Source organism: Vanessa cardui, chromosome 25, assembly GCF_905220365.1.
Source record: "Vanessa cardui chromosome 25, ilVanCard2.1, whole genome shotgun sequence".
In the NCBI taxonomy this organism is placed as follows: domain Eukaryota; kingdom Metazoa; phylum Arthropoda; class Insecta; order Lepidoptera; family Nymphalidae; genus Vanessa; species Vanessa cardui.
Window position 1 is genome coordinate 5,231,362 of NC_061147.1, and position 27,309 is coordinate 5,258,670.

General features: G+C 35.2%; 1 protein-coding gene across 2 annotated transcripts; it reads right to left on the reverse strand.

Moving 5' to 3' along the window:
* Positions 1 to 1,876: 1,876 nt before the first annotated feature.
* LOC124540457 (latent-transforming growth factor beta-binding protein 4-like) lies at positions 1,877 to 27,309 on the reverse strand. Of its 2 annotated transcripts, none has more exons than XM_047118053.1 (24): positions 27,065 to 27,309; positions 17,534 to 17,711; positions 16,907 to 16,985; positions 15,809 to 15,943; positions 15,202 to 15,274; positions 14,047 to 14,211; positions 13,749 to 13,961; positions 13,061 to 13,210; positions 12,611 to 12,716; positions 12,053 to 12,114; positions 11,849 to 11,977; positions 11,430 to 11,580; positions 10,780 to 11,306; positions 10,454 to 10,645; positions 10,101 to 10,214; positions 9,771 to 9,896; positions 7,320 to 7,499; positions 6,366 to 6,514; positions 5,471 to 5,685; positions 4,861 to 5,012; positions 3,740 to 3,869; positions 3,378 to 3,498; positions 2,993 to 3,111; positions 1,877 to 2,681 (listed from the first exon to the last, which is right to left on the reverse strand). In XM_047118053.1, the coding sequence occupies exons 1-24, from the start codon at positions 27,123 to 27,125 to the stop codon at positions 2,519 to 2,521; spliced, it is 3,690 nt and encodes a 1,229-aa protein (XP_046974009.1). In that variant the 5' UTR covers positions 27,126 to 27,309; the 3' UTR covers positions 1,877 to 2,518. The 2 variants fall into 2 exon arrangements, with proteins under 2 accessions (XP_046974009.1, XP_046974008.1); XM_047118052.1 differs by having other exon boundaries at positions 15,097 to 15,274.

Consider the following 27,309-nt stretch of genomic DNA (forward strand, 5'->3'; position numbering starts at 1 on the left):
AGCGTGATGTTTCCACTATGTTGTCTAGATATAATTTATAAATTTATGTTACGTTGTGATCTTGAAATAATCAGTTACTAATGTAATGCATAATTACCTATAGGTATATGTTTATATAATAAGTGACACCGATATCACGGTGTAACAGAACGCTTGTGCTTAATAAAAATTAAAAGAAATTATATTGCCATTATTTTATTTGTTTTATTTTTGTAAATGGAATCTTGCTTTTTCTTTTTCTTTATAATTTACCAAATTATATTAACATAACTGCGTCTATGGCTACCTGGTATGGCTTTAAATTTCTCTGTTAACTTGTATCTTTCAATAATAAAAAATAATGATATATTATTATCTATTAAAGAATAATAAACATTTATATTTTTGTCTATTAAGACAAGATTTTATATACTTGTAAATTCAATTGTTTACTAAAAATCTTATTCTGTGGCCTTTAACCGCTAACCTACAACAATAAAAAAGTAGTAACAAAAAAAAATTAAATCACAGAATCACCAATGAGTTCTTAGTCTTGTTTAGTTACCATTTACACTATATCAGATCTATATATGGTATATCTTCACATGTGATAGATACTAGGAATGAGAGACAATGAGATGTAGAAAATGACAAATTTACGACTAATAGATCATGTAGCCTAATCTAACACTGGGGACATTTTGTTGTAAAGACTCAAAAAAAAAATTGTACAAAAAAATACGAGCAGGACTTAGTATATGAATCGATGCAATTGCATTAAATTTTGGCAAATCTGATCCCAAATGGCAAATGGAATATTGCGTTTTCAAAATTCCAATCATGAAGTTTTAATTTTCATCGTGATACTCCGGTCCAGTTACAAGAACGAATGTTTTTTTCGATTCAAAAAAGAAACTGCATATATGAGTTAAATAAAGTCTATTAAAATAGAAGTGACAATCAATAAACAGCTTCGACCTTGAAGTAACATTATTATACTTTAATAAAACCGAAAAATTAGTTGTTGCAGCAAAAGGCGAACTAAATGCCTTAACCCATTTCTACCAATTAACTTTCAACAAAAACAAAAAAAGTTGCCTCCATGAAAGTCAGTTTTTATATAGACGACCTCCGTGGTGGACTGGTGTGTATACCGGTTTTCAAGGGTACGCCACTCCGAGGTCCCGGGTTCGATTCCCGGTCGAGTCGATATAGATTATCATTAGTTTTCTATGTTGTCTTGGGTCTGGGTGTTTGTGGTACCTTCGTTACTTCTGATTTTCCATAACACAAGTGCTTTAGCTACTTACATTGGGATCAGAGTAATGTATGTGATGTTGTCTCATATTTATTTATTTATATAAATATCACATAGACATAAATTTAGAATTATAAGATTTTAAATTAACATGGTTATTTTTATTATTAAAGTTATTCATTTCGGGATATATATGTTTTTTATTTTCACGAGACTCTCTCTCGTCAACAAGACATTCGTAAATAGTGTCGAAATATCTAGCTCCAAATAAAAATAAAAAAAAAAACATGGTAAATATCCCGAAAGTAGTGACTTTAATAATTTAGAATTATTCAATTTTTCTTCACATTTTATCACTTGTTAATTTCAGCCATTGTTTATATAAGACGATGTAATTTTTAGATATTTCAAAACAAATACATATTACATAGGTATTAGCTTATGTAAGACGATAATAACAATGGATGCTGAGAAAAAGAGCTCAGTGACCTGAGAGAAGTAGATATTTTTTTATCTGGAACGATATTTATTTTCAATATAAATATTTATATCACTGTTATCTAAGTTCATGCAAGTTACTTGACCTTAGTAAATAATATTCGTTATATACAATGTATGAATAACAATTAAAGATCCATATTGTTTTTGTAAAATTTTATTATAACGTAGATAACAATAAATATTAATTTACATTAAGAAATGGAAACATTCTAACAAGAATAAAATTAAGTAATCTTAAAGTAGTTTAAGTTTGATTTCATTATTTTAAATTTTTCGTAAATCAAATACGTTCGTTACAACAATTTTTTTAAAGTTCGTTAATCTCTTTTTAGTTACCGATTTTACATGTACAGTTAATAGTACAACACGAAAGTTAACAACAGCACAAGTAGAAATGGTCCTCGAATAATTGTGTGTACTTAGCAGACGCTTCACGGCTTTCTGCCATTTTATATTTACAAAGTTAACTCTATAGAAATAACATAAAATGTGTACTAAAAATGATCCTAGTGGTCATAATTATATTGATTGTATTTGTAACAAGCACAGATGATAATTTTATACTACTTACAATATTTACGAAAATTAAGCGATGGCAACATTGAAAGATGATTTTTTTGTTGCTGAACACAATTATAGTATTCTAATAACTAAATATTAACTTTGACAATTTGGTAAGTACGTCTACATTTTCATCTAATACGTTTTAAGTTAGCACGAAAATAAACTTTGATTGAACATTATGATTTATTTAAAAAAACTGTACATTTATTTCCTTAATTAGAATTCATATTCGGATACAATAACGATGAGCCTCGCTACAGCGCTGCCGGCGTACTGTGCCCGTTGGTACAGAGACATCGTCAACTCCAGCTCGGCGACCTGCGGCCCGGCGAGCGAACATTGGAGAGACACGACGCAGACGTTAGCTGTAGGTCGCATGCTGGAAATTAAAAAAAATGTGTATTTCGTTATTTTGTCTTTTGTAATAAATTTTCTTAAAGGTTTTATATCAATTTTGATCATATTATACATATATTAGCAAGGGATTTGCAATGTGCGAAAAGGGTTGTATCTATTAAAGTGTTCATAAACAGAATACATTTTAATACAGGTACAGATACAGGTTGTTGAAAAAATTACTAAGTAGAATATCTTATTTTTATATGACAAATATCAAATATCAATCATGTAAAACCAAAACACTTGCATGTTATAGTAAGATATTCTTTTGATATTATAAAAGCGGCATACCCAAAACAACTAATATCTGCAGGCTCGACGCCGGGCGCCGCTTTCACGTTCAAAAGACGCATTTCGAAGTTTACTACTGAGTCGAGCCAGCCTGGCCCTTGCATTGAAAATAAATCCACCTGTGTAATTATAAAATAATTTATTAAACGACGAAATAAAGTCAGTCCGTGTACGATAGCTTTGACTATCGTTTACCACTGATATTGTTATTTATATTAAATGCCGTGGAAACAAAAAAAAGATTACCTAAATTAAACTTTCTAAAAAACAGAAATAAACTTAAGTATAACTTCATCTTTTAAGATATTGTAAAATCAGACGTATCACAAGCTAGGAGTGCCTATGAAATTATTGAATTCAATAATATTTACTGAAATGTACTTACACTACCCATAGGAAGGAATAATTTGGAAACAAAAGTGATAAAATTGTAACTGTAGGTGCTGGGCTGGTGAAGACATCCCCAATCTGATATCGGACACGAACGCTGGATACGCGTACATTTGCTGGAAAAAGTAATGGTTATTATTGATGTGAATCTTTTCTATGCGTTATTTTTAAAAAATAAAATAATACAGTAATGAAATTACTAATTCTTGTCGGTTTATGCTCCAAAAATTAATAATATAACAGACGAAATAGTTTGACACTGCACATATAAACAATAACGGTTTGATTTTTGGTGGAGTAGAATAGAAACCACCCAGCAATTGATGAATAATATAAAAATATATGAAAATAACATACTGTTTTCCTTCTAGCTGATAGCCGGGTGGACAGTCGATGTGGTGGCAGTGGTACCCACCGCGCGTGTTCTGACACACCTCACCCGCTCCGTGTCCACAGCGCGCCTCACCCGACTCGCATTCATCGATATCTGAAAACCATGGTTATTTGGTTAGAACAGCAATTAGAGGAAAGATATTATATATACATTCGTATACTTCTTTTTTCATGGAATAGTGGTCACCATAACCCATTGACAATGACGCTGTAAGAAATATTAACTATTCCTTACATCGTCAATGTGCCACCAACCTTGGGAACTCAGATGCTATATCCCTTGAGCCTGTAGTTACACTGACTCACTCACCTTTCAGACCGGAACTCAACAATACTGCGTACTGTCTTTTAGCGGTAGAATATCTGATAAATGGATGGTACCTACCCAGGCGAGCTTGCACAAAGCCCTACCACCAAGAAATGCTGAATGCGCTTTTTCCATGATTTCTTCTAATCTTCTATTTTTAGAGTAAGGAAATAGTCACTGGGTGCCTACGCTCTTGCAATTCACGCTCAGAATTCAACGGGCTGTGTAGTCGCCATTAAATGGCGAATCGGTATCATGAGAGTTTACACACAAGTTTTTAGTAAGCTTAAAATGGCAAAAGTCCTGAAATATCTGGAAACAAGAGGTCCCGAAAGTTTGCCAGATTTAATGATCTCTGACTTAAGACATTTGAGGTTGAGACTCGAGACCAGCTTTGTTTGTCCAAATAGTATCGTCATGGCTACAAACTTGATGATGATCATGTGGAGGGTGATTCCAAAAAGTCGTATATGGAATGTTATACTACACAACAACAGCCTGTAAATTCCCACTGCTGGGCTAAAGGCCTCCTCTCCCGTTGAGGAGAAGGTTTCGAACATATTCCACCACGCTGTTCCAATGCGGGTTGGTGGAATACACATGTGGCACAATTTTTATGAAATTTGTCACATGCAGGTTTCCTCACGATGTTTTCCTTCACCGCTGGTTTGAACCCGCGATCATCGGTTAAGATGCACGCGTTCTAACCACTGGACCATCTCGACTCTTGTATATACTACTACTTTTGTACTAATGAATAGAGAATACTTTTCCGTACCGATGCACGTTCGCTTGTCTTCTCCGATGCGGTACCCCTGTGGACAGTCGCAGCGGTACGAGCCGGGCGCGTTGACACAGCGACCACCGCACAGCCGACCCCGGGACCGGGCGCGACCCCACTCTTCACACTCATCTATGTCCACACACGTCCTATAAATTACATATTACTTATCACACACATAAAAACATTTACATTATTTTGTGTTACTACTCATATGTTTCGAATTAGATATACTTAATAAGAAATAACTTATTTGTCTACATCTAGGCGTTTACAACGCCATAAGTAAATATAAAATAATAGGATAATTTCGTCACTTATTAGTTTTGGCCATAAAATATAAATTCGATTATATCATATGAATCAAAAACTTAATCCTATTATTTTCTAACTAGTATTAAAATTTTACTAGCTGTTCGCCCGCTTTTTGTACACGAACTACCCATTGCGTCCAATCTACACTATCCTGAGACCTATTCAATGCACACAAACAAGAAACATGCCAACTGTTCAAGAGAATTCTATTACATACACACATACATATTTATATCCAATTTGACATACTTTATTCCAAAAAATAACATTTTGAAATATGCTTAAAGCCCACCTGTTATCATTGTTCAGCCTATATCCTCGGTTGCAATAGCACCGGTAACCACCCCAGGCGTTGGCACAGCTGTGCTCGCACAGAGAGGGCGTGTCGACGCACTCGTCCACATCCACACACACCTTGTCATTGGACGGAGCGTTGCGGAACCCGTCCGAACATTCGCAACGGTACGATCCAACTGTGTTTACGCACCGAGCATTGTACGAGCAAATCTGAAAGAAAATAATGACTATAAATTATGTATATACTAATTTTATGTTTCAAATTTTAGTTATAATTCAAACTTATTACAAGATATTATAATTTATAGCGAAATGATTTCTTCTGCGTTAGAAGAAGCTGCTAATCTGGTAAAGTACTCTCAGTGCTAAAGCTTCAAGGCAGCATATTCCAGCATATGCGAAACATGATAATATTCTTAATATTTAGATGAGAAAATTATAGCCAACACGTGCTGTTTTCCTCTCTACGAACAATAGTCTACACACGAAACCGACAAACATTTTCCAGCATACTTTCGGACTATCGAATTTGTCGGATCGTAGAGTATTGCCTAAGACTAGTACTAAGACATTTTTGGACGTGTTATCTGACAAATTACACATCCAATGGTAAGATTCTTTATTTTATATTCCGTAAGTACAAATCTATTTCCACTATCACTTGTAGCTAAATTCAAAGTTTCAAACTAAACAATAAAAATCAAAAGAAAAAACGCGTCGAGCATAATAGTAGTAGCGCGTACAGTTTGTAACATGCTCAATCATGCATTATCTACATACAGGGATGCTAAAAGCACGTGGATCTTCCGCGTGATCTACAGTCTTTCGCGTCAGACCTTAAAAGTCCTTTATTTATTTTCTATTGACTTTTAATTGCTCAATAATCTTACATTGCCGTAACTGCATTCGTCGATGTCTTCGCAGTTCTTGCCAATGTTCCTGTGTCCGGGCGGACATTGACAAGAATATCCTCCATAGAAGTTTTCGCAGCGCTGTTGCGGTCCGCACTCAGACACGTTGCGTTCACATTCGTCAATATCTAGGAATTAAATAGGACTAATAATTATACCATCACGATTCATTCTTATATTGTATATTATATATCCTCATTATCGTTTTTGTGATAGAATAGGAAATCTGAGAGACGCATACGTGGTCACTTTCATTACAGCGACTTTACAAATGTCATTCTCTCATTATTGATGGGAAATTTATGAAGTTAAATAGGTATATATCATTAATAATTGACATTATGCCAATGTGTATTCTAATCACTATTAATTTTTAACTTGTTTTAATACGAATAACATTATGTATGTACTCATTTTCATTAAAATAACTCCGCCATAGGTCCTACTCATACATAGCCACCAGAATAATAACGTACTAGCGTAATTTGAGTGCGCGTGCATCTTAACCGATGATTGCGGGTTCAAACCCAGGCAAGCACCGCTGATTCATGTGCTTAATTTTTCTTTATAATTCATCTCGTGCTCAGCGGTGAAGGAAAACATCGTGAGGAAACCTGCATGTGACAAATTTCATAGAAATTCTGCCACATGTGTATTCCACAAACCCGCATTGGAACAGCGTGGTGGAATATGTTCCATACCTTCTCCTCAAAAAGGGAGAGAAAGGGAGAACTAATCCAAGATAATGAGATTTAGACACTGACTATTTTACCGCTGTTTACTAATTCATATTTTACAGCTAGATAAACTTATTCAAGCAATAACATTATTATTAGACTAGCCACTTGTGTCTGCATTCTATTAATTTTAATTACTTATTGTTTCAAATCAAAACTTCATTATGTTTAGCTAAATCACTATGAATTGCCTTACCAACGCATACTCTGTCGGGTGTAAGTTTGTAACCCCATGGACAAGTGGTCACCACCGCTCCAGTCTCTTGCAGACGCGTGTACGTTGGCCTCATGTAGTGGGTTCCTCTCTGTCCATACTGTGCCCCGACTGTTATGATTGTCGAATCCGGTGTGTAAGATGGTGGGGTCTCTCGGTAAGCTTTAAAAGGTAATTCGTTTTGTTAGATATTGATGTTGCAATGCTGATTTAAATAAAAATGAATCAAATAAAACGTATAGGTTTACTTTGACTATAACATATTTTCAATAATCACCATAATTTTTAACAGTTGAAATAAAACTAGACTAGGTAGACTCAGTCTACCCGTGACCACGAACGCTGTAAAGTGCTCGAAACGTTGGGATGATAAAAATAATTAATATACGCGATTTAAATCCGTTAAAACCAGTTTTATTTCAATGTGTAATAATCGCGAAAATCTAAGACAACATTATTTTTAACAGTTTCTTATAATTTATGGACCTTTACTTTCTTTTCTATCGAAACCATTGTGACTTGGTCTTTCTGGCAGCCAAATGTTCCTACATACTAATGGACTTTGGCAAAAAATAATCTGTCTTTTTATTTTCCGACGCTGGTCTAGAATTCGCAGACTTACTTATTAAATACTTTTTATATGACATAGGTGGCAAACGAGCAGGAGGCTCATCTGAAGACTGCCTATGGACATCTGCAACACCAGGAGGCTTGCAGGTGCGTTGCCGGCCTTTAAGAAAAGAGTACGCTCTTTTCTTCAAGGTTCCCATGTCGTATCGGATCGGAAAAACCGCCGGCAAAAGCTGTTTCCACAAAGTGGTTGTGCGAGGCAGTAAATGTCTAAGAAATCGCGCTTTTGTGGATTTTCAGACATCAAGGTGGTGCGGGTAAAACTTTGAATTTCGACGAGATACCCGAAGGTGAAATTCAGCAGCCGGGATTAATCCGAACAATTCCTCGGAACATTCCCCGTGGAAAATTCGGTAGAAGATCCAACATCTCTACGCAAAGCCAAAGGATCAAGGAGATCGGAAAGGGCTTGATCGTCGATAACTCGAGCCGCTCTACGTTGGATGCGGTCAAATAGAAGGAGCTGGTACTGGGGAGCACCCACCCAGAGGTGAGAGCAGTACTCCATGTGAGGCCGAATTTGCGCCTTGTAAATTTTTAGGCGATGGCCCGACGTGAAATACTGTCTGACCTAGCTGAGCACACCGAGCTTTTATGAAGCCAATTTGGCTTTGCCTTCCAATTGACTGCGGAACTGAACGAGGCTCGAAATATCAACGCCAAGTATTCCGATACTACCTGTAGCGGCTATCGGCTATGTTCTCAAATCGTGTAGATACGACAAATGGTGTGTTTTTAGCTGTTAACGCGCAAACTTGCATCTTTTTTTGAGTTGAAATGGACTTAATTTAGCTGACCCTAGTTCTAGACTTCGTTTAACGAAGACGCGATTTCAGACACAAGTTTGTTCCGGTTTTCATCGACGTTTTCCCGAGAAATATTAGCGTGCTCATCCCAATCTGCTGACTTGTAGTGCCTTGTAATTAGTAAGGAGGTCGTGAGAACCGAGCAACCGGCACTGTACTCCGGACGAGACAGTGATCCGACGAGCCTAGAGGGGGATCGACGATAATCTGGTAGCCATCCGGATGTGAAGTCAGCAGAAGGTCCAACAGGGAAAGTGTATGATAACGCGAATACCGGACGTGGAGGACGTCCGGTGGTGACGAAGTCGAGAACAGATCTATACGCACGATCAGTGGTGCATGATCCAAGCCAGTCTGTATGGTGGGCATTGCAATCGCACTGTATCTGCTGCAGCACGGAAACTGTCGCCATTTGGATGTACTCAACCAGTCATTTTCAGGTCTGTTTCAGTATTGCTGCTATGGGACCTATAAAGGCAATCGTAGATTCGCAGATGGTCATCGCAGTCTACACGCAACCAAATAATACATAGGTCCTGCCCTTCAAGGCTGCCGAGGCGTCGAGAGCAGATATCATCTCTGACGTAAACGCATACCCCACCTCGTGGTACAAAGGAATGTTCCAATTTGTACCCGGAATCCGAAAGAAAAGTCGTGTCGGCAGGAGAAGATATCAGGGTCTCGGTTAGAAAAAGCAAGGCCAATTCGACTGCAACCGAGAGGTATGCAGTGTGGCACTACCACTTGAAAACTTGAATACTTGTTGTGGCTTGGAGGTTTTGCTCGTGTTTTAAAGATTAATCATTGGATTTTAGGTATCAAAAGTAGGCTATGTCCTTCCTGGGAGTTCAAGCATGCTTCATACCAAAAGTCAGACAGCAATTCAGAATTATTTTCACATTTATAATATTAGTCCACATAAAAGGTTTTGTTGGAAAAATATTTTAGTTCGTGATTTTTACATTCTATTAAATGTCAAATGTATACTTAGACTTACTATAAGCTGGTGTAGCTGAGTTGGTCCTGCAGCGCAGACCGCATACACAGCTGTAGCCGCCATCGGTGTTGATGCAGTCTTCCTCTGGCGCACAGCTTGCTCGCCCAGTGGCGCATTCATCAATGTCTGTCGCAAAACAAAGTTAAATAGGCCAAACAATATATCATAAAATAGACAAAACAATATATCTGGAAAAGAACCTACAAATTAACAAAAACTATAAATATTATATACTATAGTCAAAGAATGCTCACTTACTCCGACTTACAAAACGTCAATTTTTTGTCTAATGATGTTCTTAACTAAAAATTACCCACTAGCGTCACTTACCAATACATTTCTTTTGAGTGCTGCTATAAGTGTGTCCTAGTTCACAATTTTGTGGTGGGTTATTGCGACCAGGAGCCCACGGTAACCATCCTGGAGTTCTCCCTGGAGTAGACGCTGTAAAAAAAAAATATAAAATGTATAATTAGTATTAAATTGATCATAACGAAATTGCAATTCGACACTCATACAACTTAATTAAACAAGTTTTTCAATTATAAAAAGATGTAAGTTGGTATCATCTAAACCGAAAAATAGAATTTTGTTACGTTTTGCTACTCACGTGTCGTTTTCAAAAGACATTTAAACCATTTAAATCTGAATTTAATACACCCAAATAGGTTCTATCTAAGTACCTGTTGGTTCTGCACGAGGAGTTGTCCTCTCTGTAGTCGTAGTAGGCTTGCTAGTAGTGGTTACAATAACACACTTTCCAGAATCGTCGACGCTGTAACCAAGCTTGCACTCGCATTTGTAGCCGCCAGGACTATTGATACAAACTTCTGATACACCACAGATGTTCCTATTGTTTCTACATTCATTTATATCTGAAAAAGAATGAACATAAAGATCCAATGAAATTAGATTTTCCGAAAAAAAAAATCAATTTAAGTTAAGTTTATTTCAAACTTTATAATTGTTTTCGTTATGAAAAATAACATGAGATTAAAATGATTATTACCAACGCATTCCCCTCTTTCATTCCTCTCATATCCATTAAGACAATGGAGTTGATTTGGATCAAAATCATCGGTACTCTCTTTTCCAGTAACCACAGTCCATATTTCTTTGGGTATATCGCTCGTATTCACAGAATAACTACCGTCAGGTTGTCTGTCTCTTTCTATTGTAACTGGATCTCTCGGATTGGTTACTGTTACCTCTGTTGGAGCGAATGGATTGACCGGTCTTCTTGGATAGTAATCTGGTCTTCTATACGGTGGAATGGGTGTTGTAGTTCTTCGGAAACCCGGTCTAGGATAGTGAGGATATCTTCTAGGGGGCGGGTTTGGTCTTGGTGTCGTACTTGTACTGGTTGTAGTTGGACGAGGTGTTGTAGTGCTCGTTGTACTAGTAGTAGTTGGCCGTGGTGTTGTAGTTGTTGTTGTACTCGTCGTTGTAGGTCGTAGTGTTGTAGTACTTGTTGTAGTCGGCCTTGGTGTTGTAGTAGACGAGGTAGTAGATGCAGTTGTCTCAGTAGTTTCTTCTCTATTTAACAACCAAAAGCCTTGAATTAACAAATAACCTAGTACTGATTAATTGAAATAAATAATTTACTAGCTTAATTGTGTGTATATAATAAAAAAAAAACAATAAACCATATCAACTCACTCAAAATCGTAATATTCGTATTCATAAGCTGGTAATGCGGTTGTTGTGCTGGTGGTTACGGCTCGTCGGGTACACGTGAAGGAACCCAACACATTCAGACAATGGTGCCCAGGTGCGCAGTTGTCTAGTTTCATAGCGCATTCATCGACATCTGAGGACGCGACGCATAATAATGATTACCATCTTAATATAGCAGTGGCATTCATGTACTGAATATGATATCAATAATTTATTATTTAGGAATCACGATGAAAGTTAAACAACACGTTGGTAAATATGAATATCTTGTTATTTTAAGTGAAAATTCTTAAATTTTATCAAACATCGAGGCAACTAAGGACTTACTAGAGTCATCATTTACCATCTGATTCTAATAATGATAACAATGAGAGGACAAATTATCAAAGTTTGATACAAACCCACACAGGATCCTGAGGTAGAGTCTAATTCGAAGCCATTTTTACAGCGACATTCATGCCCTCCATATGTATTAATACAATTTTGAAACTGATCACATAAGTGGGTTCCCTCACGACATTCGTCTATGTCTGAAAGCGGAAAAATGTCATGATGAGCAATATTTGTATTATCGATTTGTCTATTGCTATTGTTTAATACATTACCTTCACAAATATTACCACCAGGTCGAACACGTGTTCCTTCTTGACATGTTTTCGTTGCTAATCTGAATAAAAGAGATTCAATTAATATTTTTAGAGCAGAGATGTTCCACTCGACAGAAAATATACCTCTTCATCAACATCTTAACTAAACTCTTCGCTAAGCTAAACATCATGAGCAAAATTGGAACAAATGTTCAGACCTTCTTTTATTTTATCGTCAACCAAAATATTACAACTATTGCTCTCAAAAGGTATTACAGACTTAGGCTAACATTATTTATATTTATTTATTACCAGTGGCGTAGCTATCGTAACACCAGGTGGTGCAGTGCACCAGGGTCCCGGAGTTCAGTGGACCCTCTAAACTAAACCCTACCTAACCTAACCTAAACCTTTTTTCTATTTGGTATCTATAATTTTAAAGGGTAATTATTAGTTAAAATATGATAGGAAAGTGGGGGGGGGCGATACTTTTTCAATCCACCAGGGCTCACCTAGCTACGCCACTATTTATTATATTTTATTGTTTTAAAATGTTAGAAATAAAAATAATATTACTTTGGTAATGTGCTGATCTTAGACTTGCAGTTGTACGCTCCGGGCAGATTGATACACACCTCATTTCTTTTGCAAACCTCTAAACTTTCCTCGCATTCGTCAATATCTGGAAATAACACATAGCCATGGGTCGATTATTTAACCCCGATGTAAAAAGAAGGATAATCGAGATTATTTTTAGCATTAATCAAAGAAATCTGTTCAGCTGTTTGAAAACAGGGTTTTGTTTCCGTTGTACGGTAAAAGCACTGTGACAAGGGATTCCTATATTATTTTAATTTAGCTTCTTGGACAATCACAAGCATGTTATAATGATGTAGATTTTTAAGACAAAGAATTAATTCTAACCACCGGTTTACAAGTATTACGAGATATTTTTTTAAACAGATATAAAATAAGTTGGGTTAAAATATATTTCATTGTTTAAATGTTATGTATTGTAATTGATACCTTCACAAATACCGGTGCCCGAATTAACCTTGAAACCAGGTGCACATCGTTTTGAAACATGATCCTGGCAGAAATAGCTGCCGTGAGAATTGATACAGTGCTGGGATAATCGCTGGCAGTCGTCCAAAGTCTCCTCACACTCGTCGATGTCTGTTAAGAAATATTTTTATCCGTTGAAAAGATGAGATGCTTTCAACGACATAATCAATGCATCATTATCACTTCATAGGGTTTAACAAATGAGTACAAAAATGACACCAAAACGAAACATCATATTTGTTTGTCAATGAATTTACAATAATTATTTTATATTACTATATATACCCGCGACAGATCCTTTAAAAATAATATAATTGATCAATTTCTGTACTAAAAATATTGTAATTTAAATAAATCACTAATTTCATATTAAACTGTAGGTATAAAGTCGTCAAAAGATACGTCAATTTATCAAAATAAAACATCTATTACAGCACACGCGTCTGGTGATATATGTTCCCTGAGGTTCTAATAAATAAGATAACCCATTTTTTATGTCATAATAAATAATATTTAGGTAAGAAGAATTTTTGGATTAAAAAAGTAACTTTAGGAATTATTGGAACGATGTAGACCTTTTCCTAAAATTCTAACACGTATTGTTAACTTCAATTCATAAATAAAACAGATATATTTCAAAAAGTTTTACCTAAACACTCATCGTCAGGACCAGCTCTGAATCCTACAGGACAAATGTCAACCTTGGGGCGTGGTGTCGTACCCGCACCAGACTCTGGGGTAGGTTTCGCAGCATCCTCACTGAACGGTTTTCCAGGTTTTCCTGCGCATTTGTAACCACCTATCGTATTTTCACATAAATATTTTGGACAAGGAGGTTTTGGGAGACGACATTCATTAATATCTGAAAAATAAATTATGATAAGTAACATACATATAATATTCTTTAAGTTTTTTTTTGAGTAATTATCGCTTATTTAAAATCTTACCATCACAGACTTGATTGATTATATTTCGCTTAAATCCAGGTGGACAGCTCAAACTTACATCTCTTTTCTTTAGAGGAACGCACTTAAATGAACCTTCGGTATTGTGACAGACCGTATCTTCAGCCGTACAGAGATCATCTATAGCTTCAGCACATTCATTTATGTCTAGAAATTAATAATAAACATACTTAATAATATCATACAAATTCAGTCAATAAATATTTTTGACTTTGATCGTTAGTAAATTATAGCACTAAAAGAAAACCTCACAATGAAGAGAAAGGATGTATATTATGAGGGTCTAAATTTTTAGTAAATATTATTTTCCCTTATACCTATTCATATTGCGATGGCTACACAGATGATGATTACACACAGGGATAAATTCTTACCGTAAAAAAACTGACCAATTGTATTTCAGTGAATGAAATGTATGTCACCAATCCAAATTCGTGATGTTCAATACGTATTACAAAATTAGTTTTTTATGCATCAATAGGAATAGAAACACTGAGTGACACAGACAGATATCTGTCACCTACGTCTTTTCCTTATCCCGTATTTTGTTATCCTGTCCTATTCTCACCTATCATATTTGTGATGTTCTCCTTTATAAAGTATGTCGTTTAGAATGTTACTTTTTATTTTTGTTGTTGTTTGAAACGGCCATGCCACAGATTTTGACGATGGTGTAGAGTTTGTAAAGTTAGGCTTTGTAGAGTAAGGAGCTTGGCTCGTAGTGTACCGTTGTTGTTGTTGCTATTAGAAGGCCTTCAAGTGTTAATATTTTTGCAAAAGTAGAAATGATCCATACCTGCAGTATACACTCTAGGTCTGATTATTCATCGATAGATATAAAAAAAGAGTAAAATAGTTTATACACAATACACTTTGGGAAGAGTTCAGTTTCAAATGACATATTCCTATAATATTTTATGAGACGTGATAATTTACCACCACCGAATGATCCAAACCCTTTGTTAGTACCTCACTTACCTTAGTAACTCACAAATTGTTAACAGATAAAACCAATTCTAAATTCGACGATACCTTTACAGGACTTTTTATCGGGTTGAAGTCTAAAACCTTCCCGGCAAGAACATCGCAACTTGCCATCGTCATCCGTACAAATATGATCACAAGAATTAGCCTTACATTTCTCTTTAGGTTTTTCAGTCGTAGTTGTTTCTTTTTTTTCTGTTGTAGACTCTAGTTCTTCTGAAGCGTCCTAATAACAAGTGTTTTTAATTAAAATATGATTATGTTCACCTCATTGATTTCGGTCACAGGCTCTAAGCAAATTTATGAACAACGCATACAGGGCATATTTCAGTGTGTTTGTAAACATAAGTTCACTCTTTATTCTGTCATAATTACAACAACAGCCTCTAAATTTCTCACTGCTGGGCTAAGGCCTCATCTCCCATTGAAGATAAGGTTTTTGGAACATATCCGCCCACGCTGTTTCAATGCGGGTTAGTGGAATACACATGTTGCAGAATTTCTATGACATTAGACACATGCCTTGCCAATGATTTCCTCATGGTGTTATCCTTCACCGCCGAGCACGAGATGAATTATAAAAACAATATGTCATAACCATAATTCGATAAATCCGAAGGTTATAAAATAGTCTAAAAATCCTCCACTGTTCAGTATCATATTTATAATAGTGAGTTATATTTTGGAAAAATATTTTGATTGCTTACATTGATTTTTTTAAATTTAAAGTTAAGGAAGTCATACTAGATTCGTGACGTACCATGCAACATTGATAGTATGCTTTCTTTCTCAACGCACTGGCGGGACTGAAGGAGTCATCACTGAGTTCCCCACATCCCAGCTTCCCTTGCGACTCACCAGTTAGTCTACCAAATGCACATTCCTCGCAACATGTCTGAAAATAATGTAATTATTCTGTGCACATTATTTTTTAAATTATGGCTGTCTGCCTGTCTGTGTATTTGCTCCGGCTAACCTCTGGAATGGCTGAACCGATATTCACGGATCACAGGCAGTCAGCGGATATTATAAGGAGTAACTTACAACAATAACTTTTTGTTGAATTCAAACGTACACGATATTGCAGGCACAACGAGTTCTACATAAAATATAAGAACAAATTGAGTGAATCCTTTACCTGTTTTATGTATTACATAATTATGATTCATGATTTTTGTTTAACTATTGCAGTCTCTGTCAGAAGAGGTCAAAGCCCCAATATAGTATACGTAAAACAATTAAAAACTCTCTTACAACAACAAACAACAACAGCCTGTAAATTTCCACTGCTGGGCTAAAGGCCTCCTCTCCCTTTGAGGAGAAGGTTTACGATGTTCCAATGCAGGTTGGTGGAATGCACATGTGGCAGAATTTCTATGAAATTTGTCACATGCATGTTTCCTCACGATGTTTTCCTTCACCCCTGAGCACGAGATGAATTATAAAGACATATTAAGCACATAAAACAGCAGTGCTTGACTGGGTTTGAACCCACAATCATCGATTAAGATGCACGCGTTCTAACCACTGGGCCATCTTGGCTCCATCAAAAAAAACTCTCTTAAAATAGTCAATTTACCCCAAATTTTATTAACACCAAAGTTTTATTACGCCGCTTCTGAACTATCGTGTCTGCTATTTGGATAGGAAAACAGTCTTAAATTATACTTATAAAAAACAACAATATGATTTTTATTTAGTTTTAGCAAAGGAGCAAATTCCAATTTAAGTTTGTTCTTTATGGAATTTATATTTTTAACTTTGAACAAAAATTGCGTCTTAATAGTAGGTATATAAATATTACTAATGTCGAAGATCAAACAGCAATTGCATCATATAAAAATATTTCAATGCATACCTTGCCAATTTCAGTTTTCGGAGTCATACATCGCTTTGAAGCTGCTAATTTTATTCCAGCAGCACATTCATCGTTGATTCTGTAAACAATGAACAATTTTTTATCCACACTTTCACTAATAAACTCACTTTTTTAAGGTATGAGTACGACTTGTTTACCACTTGAGTTCGTTTAGTACAATCATTCATATTAAATTTTAATATGTGATATTTGGTTGATATATTAATGTATGGCTCGCAACTGTAGCGAGGCTAGAAGCAAAACAAATGTTGCGGGCAACACAATACTTGCAACGCCTTCTGGTAGAAGAACGAACTCTTTTGAGGTTTTGTATGGACTGAAGATCTCTTTGAAATATTTTATTCATCATAAAGGCATGTTTATATAAAAATAAAAGGTATACCACATGTGCAACTAAGCACAAACACATCAGAATGATGGAATACACCCTAAACCTACTGCTAGAAAAGTTCCTTACCCAGCTGTAATATATTTAGAAATTGACACAATATACAGTTTATATAATTAGAAACTAATAGTATATAAAAATGATGTAGTAAAAAATTCAACATAGATTATCAATATAACTACCAGACTAAAATTGCTTATATTTTTAAAGATACTGACTGTAACTGCTGCTCACAACAGCTCTTAACAGATGAGCTGCAAACTTCTTTTTGCTCAGGTTCCACATCGTCAGGGAGGCCCGCACTGGAGCAATCCTTGCTAGATGATACCAGCGCAAACGTCTCACCAAACGAGCAACAAGTTTCTGTCACTTCAGCTACTTCTTCTGATGTGAGGCCTGTACAGATTCAACAGTATATTAGATATTTGATTTTTGAAGTAAAACTATTGGAATTTTAAGCCATGAAATGAATAATGACGAGATTTGGTTATTTTCACAGTATTATGTCATATGGCATATTACTTTAGGGTAACGCTGCAGATATTGAATCTGTCTTTATTTTACAAAAGAGAGCAATTCGGTTTATTTATAATCTTAGAGCTAGAGACTCTCTTCGGGATGTTTTTAACAGAGTAGGAATACTTACTGTTGCGTCGCAATATATTTACAACAATATCATGTATATTCACAGTAACATTGATCACTTTGATAAAATCAGTGATAATCAATGTATATGCACTAGAAGTAAGGATAAACTTATAACTCCAAGTTTCCGACTCCGCAAAGTCAATGGATCCTTCTTGGGGCAAGGTATCCGTTTCTATAATAAAATTCCGCAGAAATTTTTAACTTTGCCGTTTAGTAAATTCAAATCGTTTGTTAAAAATACATTGGTAGAAAAAGCATACTATTCGATACAAGATTTTGTAGATGATAAAAAAGCGTGGAGTTAATACCTGTTGACTTCCAAGCAGGATACATTAATTGAAATAATTGTATTTAATTAACATGACGTTGTATTTTTTAAATGTTAAAAAAGAGTAACTACTGAGTTTCTTGCTGGTTCTTCTCGGTAGAATCTACTTTCCGAACCGGTGGTTCACGGAGCTTCACTTAATTGTAAAATGACGTTTCAAAAGTGCTTATAAAAGCCTACTTGAATAAAGTTTATTTTGATTTTTTTGATTTTGTCTAATGACAAAAATGTCGACATTTTTCTAATAATAAATCTCGACATTTAAAAAACATCGTGAGGAAATCTGCATGTGTCGAATTTCATCGAAATTCTGCCACATGTCCGTCCACCAACCCGTAATGCAACAGCGTGGTGGATATTTTCCAAACCCTCTCCTTAATGGAAGAGGAGGCCTTATCTCAGCAGTGAGAAATGTTACTGTTACTTTTTACTTTGTCTAATGATACCAAAAATAAAATATATGTCATGTATATCGGCTTGCAAAGAGTCGTAAAACAACATAAATAAATCAATCAATTGACGTCAAGAACTAAAGTCTAGACATATGTGTCAGTGGTTATGAAGCTTGATAGATTTTCATTATAAACTTAATGAATTCAAGAGTAAATTAATAAATCAAAAAGTAACCCAATTACAATCGCCACTCCAAAATCGTATATCAGAAGGCCTGTATTTAAAATTTTTGAAACGATGATAAATTACCATAACGGAGAACTCAAACTCAATTTAATTTTTATCGTTCCCTGCAGTGCTTGAATTTAAACATCTAGAAGAAAATACTAGTTTAACTTATTCTTTTATTAAATGCTATCAGTAAACGGCAAAAAAATATATAGGGACAAGATTAACAATGGATCTGACAGAGTTCAGGCGCTAAGCTCAGGATTTTTTGCCCTTTCTAAGTCACATGTTCTCCGGTTTGCTAATGCGTGTAACTTGAGTCCATATCCTCGAAATCTGTCATCTATTCATTGGACCAGCGAGGCAGTTAAAGTAAGAATAAAATACACTGAAAGTATAGTAAGTAAAGTAAGAGTAAAATTCGATTTCAATGGCAATCTCTGCAGTTTAATTGTAACGAAATACAAATGAAATTTCCATATTGGTTAATAAAGATGAAATAAGATAAAGTAACAGGACACAAATGTCAAATATCAATTTATTTGTGACAAAAAAGAAGGATCGACTTCAACAACGTGGCGTAAAATTTTTTTTGACCTTTCTTAACTTATTTTTTTTTTCATTCATATATAATTAACGCCCTCCTAAGTCCAAACCACGAATACTTCTCCAACGTAATTTTGGTGGAATGGATGTTACCCGTCTTTGTGATGATGCATGTCAAATTGACTGGAGTGCTGTTACAGCTGCAGAAAATATTGATTCCAAAGTTGACATCTTTAACGCACTATTAACACAGTTTTACGATATCCATGCACCGATTAAACCGGTAAAAATAAAACACTTACCTGCACCATGGCTAACGGATTCCTTAAAAACGTTAATTGCCAAGAAAAGCTACGCCAAATCATTATACAAATCTGACAAATCCGAAACTAATGCTCGTAAGTATAAGAAAATAAGAAATCGCTGCAATACATTGTGTAGGGATGCACAACGACGCCACATTCATAAATCTGTCGAAAACGGCGACACTGCCCGTACATGGAAGTTCCTTGAAACGATAGGAGTTGGAAAATCCTCGAAAAAGTTATCCTTAAATAACATTGATATAGAAAGCTTAAATGCACATTTCTCATCTTCGGGCAACTCTTTAGATATCGTCCAAAAAGCTACTACTTTAAATTCCATATCATCTTTTCCAACTTCTAATTTTCCTCCGTTTACTTTTAATCAATTCACTGAATGTGATGTTAAAAAGAATATATTGTCAATTGCCTCTAATGCCGTCGGTAGTGATTGTATTAGTCGTAATATGATCATACCCATCCTTGACATTATCACTCCTATCATTACCCATATCCTTAATTATTCTATTTCCTCAGGCGACTATCCCACATCTTGGAAAGATGCTCAAATTATTCCTCTCCCAAAAAAATCCAATCCAACAACATACTCTGATTATCGTCCAATTTCTATCCTTCCATTCCTATCAAAAATTTTAGAAAAATTGGTTTACCAACAATTAAACACATTCCTTAATAAAAACAATCTCCTTGATCCTTTCCAGTCCGGATTTCGCAGTGGTCATAGTACGACTACTGCACTAATAAAAATTACCGATGACATTCGTTTGGGTATGGACAGTAAGCAACTTACAGTATTGACCTTACTAGATTTTAGTAACGCCTTTAATAACGTTGACTTCGATATATTACTGGAGCTGCTACGTTCTATTAACATATCTCCATCAGTAATTGATTGGTTCCGCAATTACCTGCATGGACGCCGGCATCGGATTAAGGTTGATGATACCTTATCAACTTGGCGTAATGTCTGTGCAGGGGTTCCACAAGGAGGCGTGTTGTCACCATTACTCTTTTCTATCTTCATTAATACTATCACTCACAATATATCTTCTCTCTATCACATGTATGCAGACGATGTACAAATCTATACACAGTCAATTCTCGAAGATTTACCGTCTGCCATTGCTCGTATTAATGATGACTTATCTAGTATTTTAAACTGGAGCAATTCTTACGGTATAAAAGTCAATCCAAATAAATGCCAGACTATTGTCATTGGCTCGCCAAACTTGGTCTCGAGAGTTGACTGGGTTAACTTACCAGCCATTACATTTGACGGAGTCAGAATACCCTACAGTCATTGTGTTAAAAATCTGGGAGTGTATTTGGATAGAACGCTATCGTGGTCTTGCCAACTGCAAGAGGTTAGTAGAAAAACTTTTGCAGCTATGAGCTCGTTGCGACGACTGCGGTACTTTCTTCCCATTCCTACCAAAACTATGTTGGCTCAATCCCTACTTCTCCCCATTCTTGATTATGCTGATGCATGTTATCTCAACCTAACTGAAGACCAACTTAATAAACTTGAGAGACTTCAAAACATCGCCATACGGTTTATATTTGGTTTACGCAAATATGACCATGTATCAGAATTTCGTCATCAACTCAAGTGGTTACCTATTCGCCTTCGCCGGAATTTACATACTCTTTCGCTTCTGTACTGTGTGTTATTTATGCCGAATTTACCTACCTACCTACAAGAAAGATTTCATTATCTGGGGACTTCTAGTAAGTTCCTAAGATCACAAGATAACTTAACACTTAGAATTCCATCTCACTGTACAAAATTTTATAAAAAATCTTTCACTGTAAAAGCTGTACAATTATGGAATGCATTGCCTCTGTGTATTAAACAAGCAAAAAATCTATCAATTTTTAAAAAGCTTGTGAAAGACCATTTCCTGGCATTGTCTTATGGTGACAATACTTTTAATATTTGATATAGCATTTTGAATGTATGTATGTAAGTATCTATGTATGTATGTATGTATCTATGTATGTATGTATGTATGTAAGTAAGTATATATTTATATATTTTTGTATGAATATGTGTATGTATATTATATGATAATTATTATTTAATATAGGTACATTAAACATTATATATATAACATGTGACACCACCCTTCACTGAAATGAAGACTGTGTTTTTAAGCCCATAAGGTTGTCTGGTAGAAATCGCTACCTAGCGATAAGACCGCCTTATTGTGCATCTCATTTTATTTTCTATATATTTCATTTTTATTGTTAAATTACTCTGTTACTGTGGTGTACAATAAAGTATATTATTATTATTATAATTACATTTTTAAATATAAAATACAAACATATAAAATATATTTAAAAATATAAAATACAGAGGCCAACCACTGGCGGGAACAGGTTCCCAGCCGCCGGTGGTCAGGCCCCAGCGAGAGGAACTTTCTCACAATATGCGCCGTGCCCAGGAATACTGCCTTCTGCATTAGGCCCTTGACCCAGCTGCCTGAGAGCCTCTTAAGGTGTTGGTCGAGGCTCTTGGCCATTAGGCCATTCGCTGAAACAACTATCGGCACAATAACTGCTGTATCCACATCCCACATGTCGACAACCTCGTCAGCCAAGTCAAGATATTTTATTTGTTTATCCTTCTCAGCCTTCACGAGATTCTCGTCATGAGGGATGGTGACGTCAACAATTATCGTGCGGCGCTCTGACCGATCTATCACCACTATATCAGGCTTGTTGGCGACAACAGTCCTGTCAGTGATTATAGATCGGTCCCAGTACAGCGTGACATGACCATTCTCGAGAACTGGGTCGGGCACATCCCTGTAGTATGGTACCTCTGATACCACAAGACCGTATCGAAGTGCAAGTTGTTGATGGATAATCTTGGCCACTTGATTATGTCTGTGCAAATACTCTCCGTTAGCAAGACGAGAACAACCGGAAATAATATGACTAAGGGATTCGCCCGGAGTGTGACACGCCCGACATATGTCCACCGTGCTATCCCTCACAATATACTTCCGGTAATTGTTCGTCATGATAACTTCGTCCATAATTGCTCAGACAAAACCTTCGGTTTCACCGAATATGCCGAACCGTAGCCAAGATACAGACGCCATAAAGTCCACATCGGGTCCATGAAGGGCACGATAGAAGCGTCCGTGTAACTTCTTGCTCTTCCATACCCCCCTGCGGTCCTCAGTACTTTGTAGTACAGATTTGCGCCAGTTCTCTTTGCCTAAGGAGAGCGGAGTTAGCCATTGTAACTACATCTCGGTGCATATCCAAGTCAGTGTGGACAAAATACTCCCTGAGTTTGTATACCTCATGGTTATGTAGGGTCTTGGCATTTAAAAAGCCACGTCCACCACATCTCCATGGGATATACAGTCTCATCATCGAAGACCGAGGATGATGCATCCGATATGCAGTCAGCAGGACACGGACTCTCCTATCCAAGGTTTCTAGTTATTTTTGAGTCCACTTGAGTATGCCGAAAGAGTACATCAAGACCGGCATGACCCAACCATTGAAGGCACGAACAAAAAAAAACAAAAGACTTTTGAGTACTTTTTTCAGGCGACCAAAGAAACGCTCCTGCAGTGACTGTGTCATGTCGGTCAAATTGATGCCTAACGCTTCCGACATACCCAAGTATTTGTATGATTCGTTTGCGGACAGTGATTTAAATTTTATGGAATCTGAAAGTTGTAATCCGTCAGATTCCATAATCTTATTTAACTTAACTTATTATTATTGAACATTACAATGTACGATTTCTTAACAAATTAATTGTACTTCATCAATGATTATTTATTAGGATAGTGAATAAAATAAAGGAAATAGATAGAATATAAAGAACTAGCGTGCTTAAATTTAGTGTAGTTAAGTTTTTGGGGTAATTGAAGAATTAAAATAATTAGCTCAGTAGCCCAACAGACAACCAATGCCACAGAATAATATTTCATTAATTGGATGGCGTGTATTTTTACTACTCGAATCTCTTATATTTTACTAATTATTTAACTTTTTTCAATTTATAATTTAGTCTTTTTAGTCATAATTATATATACTAAACAACTGTAGCATAACATGACACCCTTTTTTGATTGGTCCATATAAATTTGGAGATATTGTTTTTAATAACAAAGATTAATATATTCTTACCTAATATTAATATTTAATGGCAGAAATGTCTAAAAATTATTATGTATTAAAAGCTCATCATATATGTTGGTATGTATAATGCAGATAAGTACAGGCAGGTGTAGGAGTATAGAAACATTTAAGATAATGAATCTGTCGTATAAAGTCCGTTCTAGATATGGTAGGTGACCTGTGATTATCTTATATACTTCAATGAGTTCTGACTTCACAGCAGAACTAAAATTGTAAATCTTGTGATGTTTTGATTGAGACAACATACTGCCAAACTCAAAGAAAGACAAACGCCGAAGAACAATTAATAGAGATTTAAAACATCAATAAAACTATATTCAAAAAACTGACGTTGTTGTCGTCTACACCGTTTCTAATACGAGTTTGCATTACCCGATGATTACGGGTTCAAACCCAGGCAAGCACCGCTGATTCATGTGCTTAATTTGTCTTTATAATTCATCTCGTGCTCAGCGGTGAAGGAAAACATCGTGAGGAAACCTGCATGTGACAAATTTCATAGAAATTCTGCCACATGTGTATTCCATCAACCCGCATTGGAACAACGTGGTGGAATATGTTCCAAACCTTCTCCTCAAATGGAGATGAGGCCTTTAGCCCAGCAGTGGGAATTTACAGGCTGTTATTGTAAGTAGGTACCAATGGTTAGGATTAACACGCATATCACACACATGAAATCTATGTTTGACATAGTTAACTATCGTTTCAAATTTATAGAATGTTATTTAGAATTACCTCTTTTTTATTAAGAAGCTTAATAAAATTAATACAAACATAAACGGCGAATAATTATATCGATCTTGACGACGAACGATGGTAAAACATTTATTAAACAAGTAATTTGAACTCGATTAATGTCGAATTACAGTGTGATAATCCTTATCATATAACAATATACCTACATAATAATATATTAGTTTGTCAACGTGTTTTTCATAGATAAAATTTACTCTTTGAACTTACTAGTAGTTGTTTCAAGAGATACTTTGAAGATAATGGAAGAAAAATTTGCTTACATTGAGTGTGTAAATAGCGATTCCCGATTACTACTATACGATGATATTTGTATAGGAGATAGGAGCTGTTAAAAGGTGGTAGGGCTGTGTGCAAGCCCGTCTGGGTAGGTACCACCCAATCATCAGTTATTTTACCGCCAAATAACAGTACTCAGTACTGTTGTGTTCCGGTCTGAAGGGTGAGTGAGCCAGTGTAACTACAGGCACAGGGGACATAACATCTTAACATAAAAAAAAAATTATATATAAAAATCGCCTTAAGAAATGAATTAACATAAACAATAATACATTTAATTATAAACAGAAATATAAAAACTAATTCCATTAATACAAAATTCCATATAAATTAACTCACTTCAGAGCTTCAGATGATATTCTAATAAAAACATCATTGCTTCAGAGATTAATTATAACACTGATATTTTTCAAAACAAATTATGCATTTAAAAAAACAATGTAATAATCCTAACGGCATACACTTACATACTTATGTTATACGTCAGTCAGAAATCTTTTAATAAAAAAATATAACATTGCGTTCAATCTAAAACAAATACGTTTATTTTGGACCTAAATTCTTTCAGTGAATAAATTCTTAATAAAGATGAACCAAATAATCCTTCAAATAAATTGCAAACTATAATCGCAGTGTTAGCTTAAAAACAATAAACTCATTTCAATAATCTAAACATTTTCACAAAATATAACTGACAAGAAATACTTGAAAAGCAGTTCACGCTTATCAATTGTTTACAACTACAGATAATCTCGGCGACCTCTGTTTTAGGTATGTACATACATATTTATAATGCACTATTAATGCCGGTGATCGGGATAAACAGTGTTTCCTACTGCCGTCATGTCTATTTATACCTAAAGGACGTCCCGAGAAGGTATACATTTAAATTACTCGCACGTCGGAGTAACCAATTTGATCATGGTGGAACGTCACAGTGTATTAATAATATATTTTTTAATTACATGTCAATGGTAGAAACCGTGACCTAAAATTGCACTCCTTTACACCCTCATTACAAACCTTCTTTATTATAAACATTAATCGTTTAATTTACGATATAGTCTTGCCCTTTACTGCTTAGATTTCATAACACTTATTAGCAATGAACAAGCTTACCTCGACAAACTTAGCATATTATATTGTTTTGAAGGGATCCAGTTCTCTTACAAGCAATGTTAGCGTAACTCGATATCTAATAACTAAACACAATGTGCCTAATCTATAATCTGGTCTCCGAAACTTAATACTAGCGGTTAATATGGATTCACGTGTACTACCGTGTAACACAGAGCCGAGATGGTTCAAAGGATAAAACGCGTGAATCCTAAATTGAAATTGTGGGTTCAAAACTGCCCAAATTTATGTATGCAATCTCGTGGTTGCCTCATATCTTGATTGGCATGAAATTTTGATATATTTGTTCGTTCTTCTTTTCTTATGGGTTCCCTTTGCCTAGGTTGTGCCTCATTAATGGACTGTTACTTAAATATTTTTACGACATTACTGGAATATTAATCAAAATACCTACTATTATAATGTTAATTTCAAGTAATTAATATTGAACGAATATTAACACTATTGCTTTTTGGTTTTAATTCTGATTTTAAAGGTATATAATAAAACAACTACATATATTTTTACCATAGAAACAAGCTATCCTTAAAGTTATAAAGTAAACTTTAAGGAGATATTTATGAATTAAAACGAATTTAACCAAAACAGATATTTTGTACATCGTATTTTAATCTTAGTAAAGTAACAATTTATGCAATATTACTTTCTTAAACTATTAGATGTCTCAATTTTATTTTCTGTATTACCTGAATTCAAAAATGTTACTCTATCCGGGAAAAAAGTCGTAATCTAATAATTAAAAATAAAATTATCTTCGATATATTTACAACGATTAAGATTACGAATAGTAATTACAAAAAATATATTCGTAATTTAACAAAATTCGTTCAATTATTTTCATTTCACAATTACATTTCTTCAATATTCATTCGATACAAAACGGCCTTTACTCAAACGAATACCTCCAATATTTACTCAGCCGGTATAACAGTTCCAAGACTTACCCTGGACAGAATACTTCGACGTCAAACATAGCACTAATATAATCACAAATAAAAATTTCATTTTTAAATTTTAGAATTCAAAGTCCACAATTCACTTCACTTAGAACTGACACAATTTCAAATTTAAAGTGTTGTATAATTCACTTGTTTCGGAAATCATATTATTTGAGTATTTCGTGATACGAGTCGTCCTGCCAGTGCCTAACTCAGCTATGATAATATACGGGTCAAGCAGTCATAGTGAT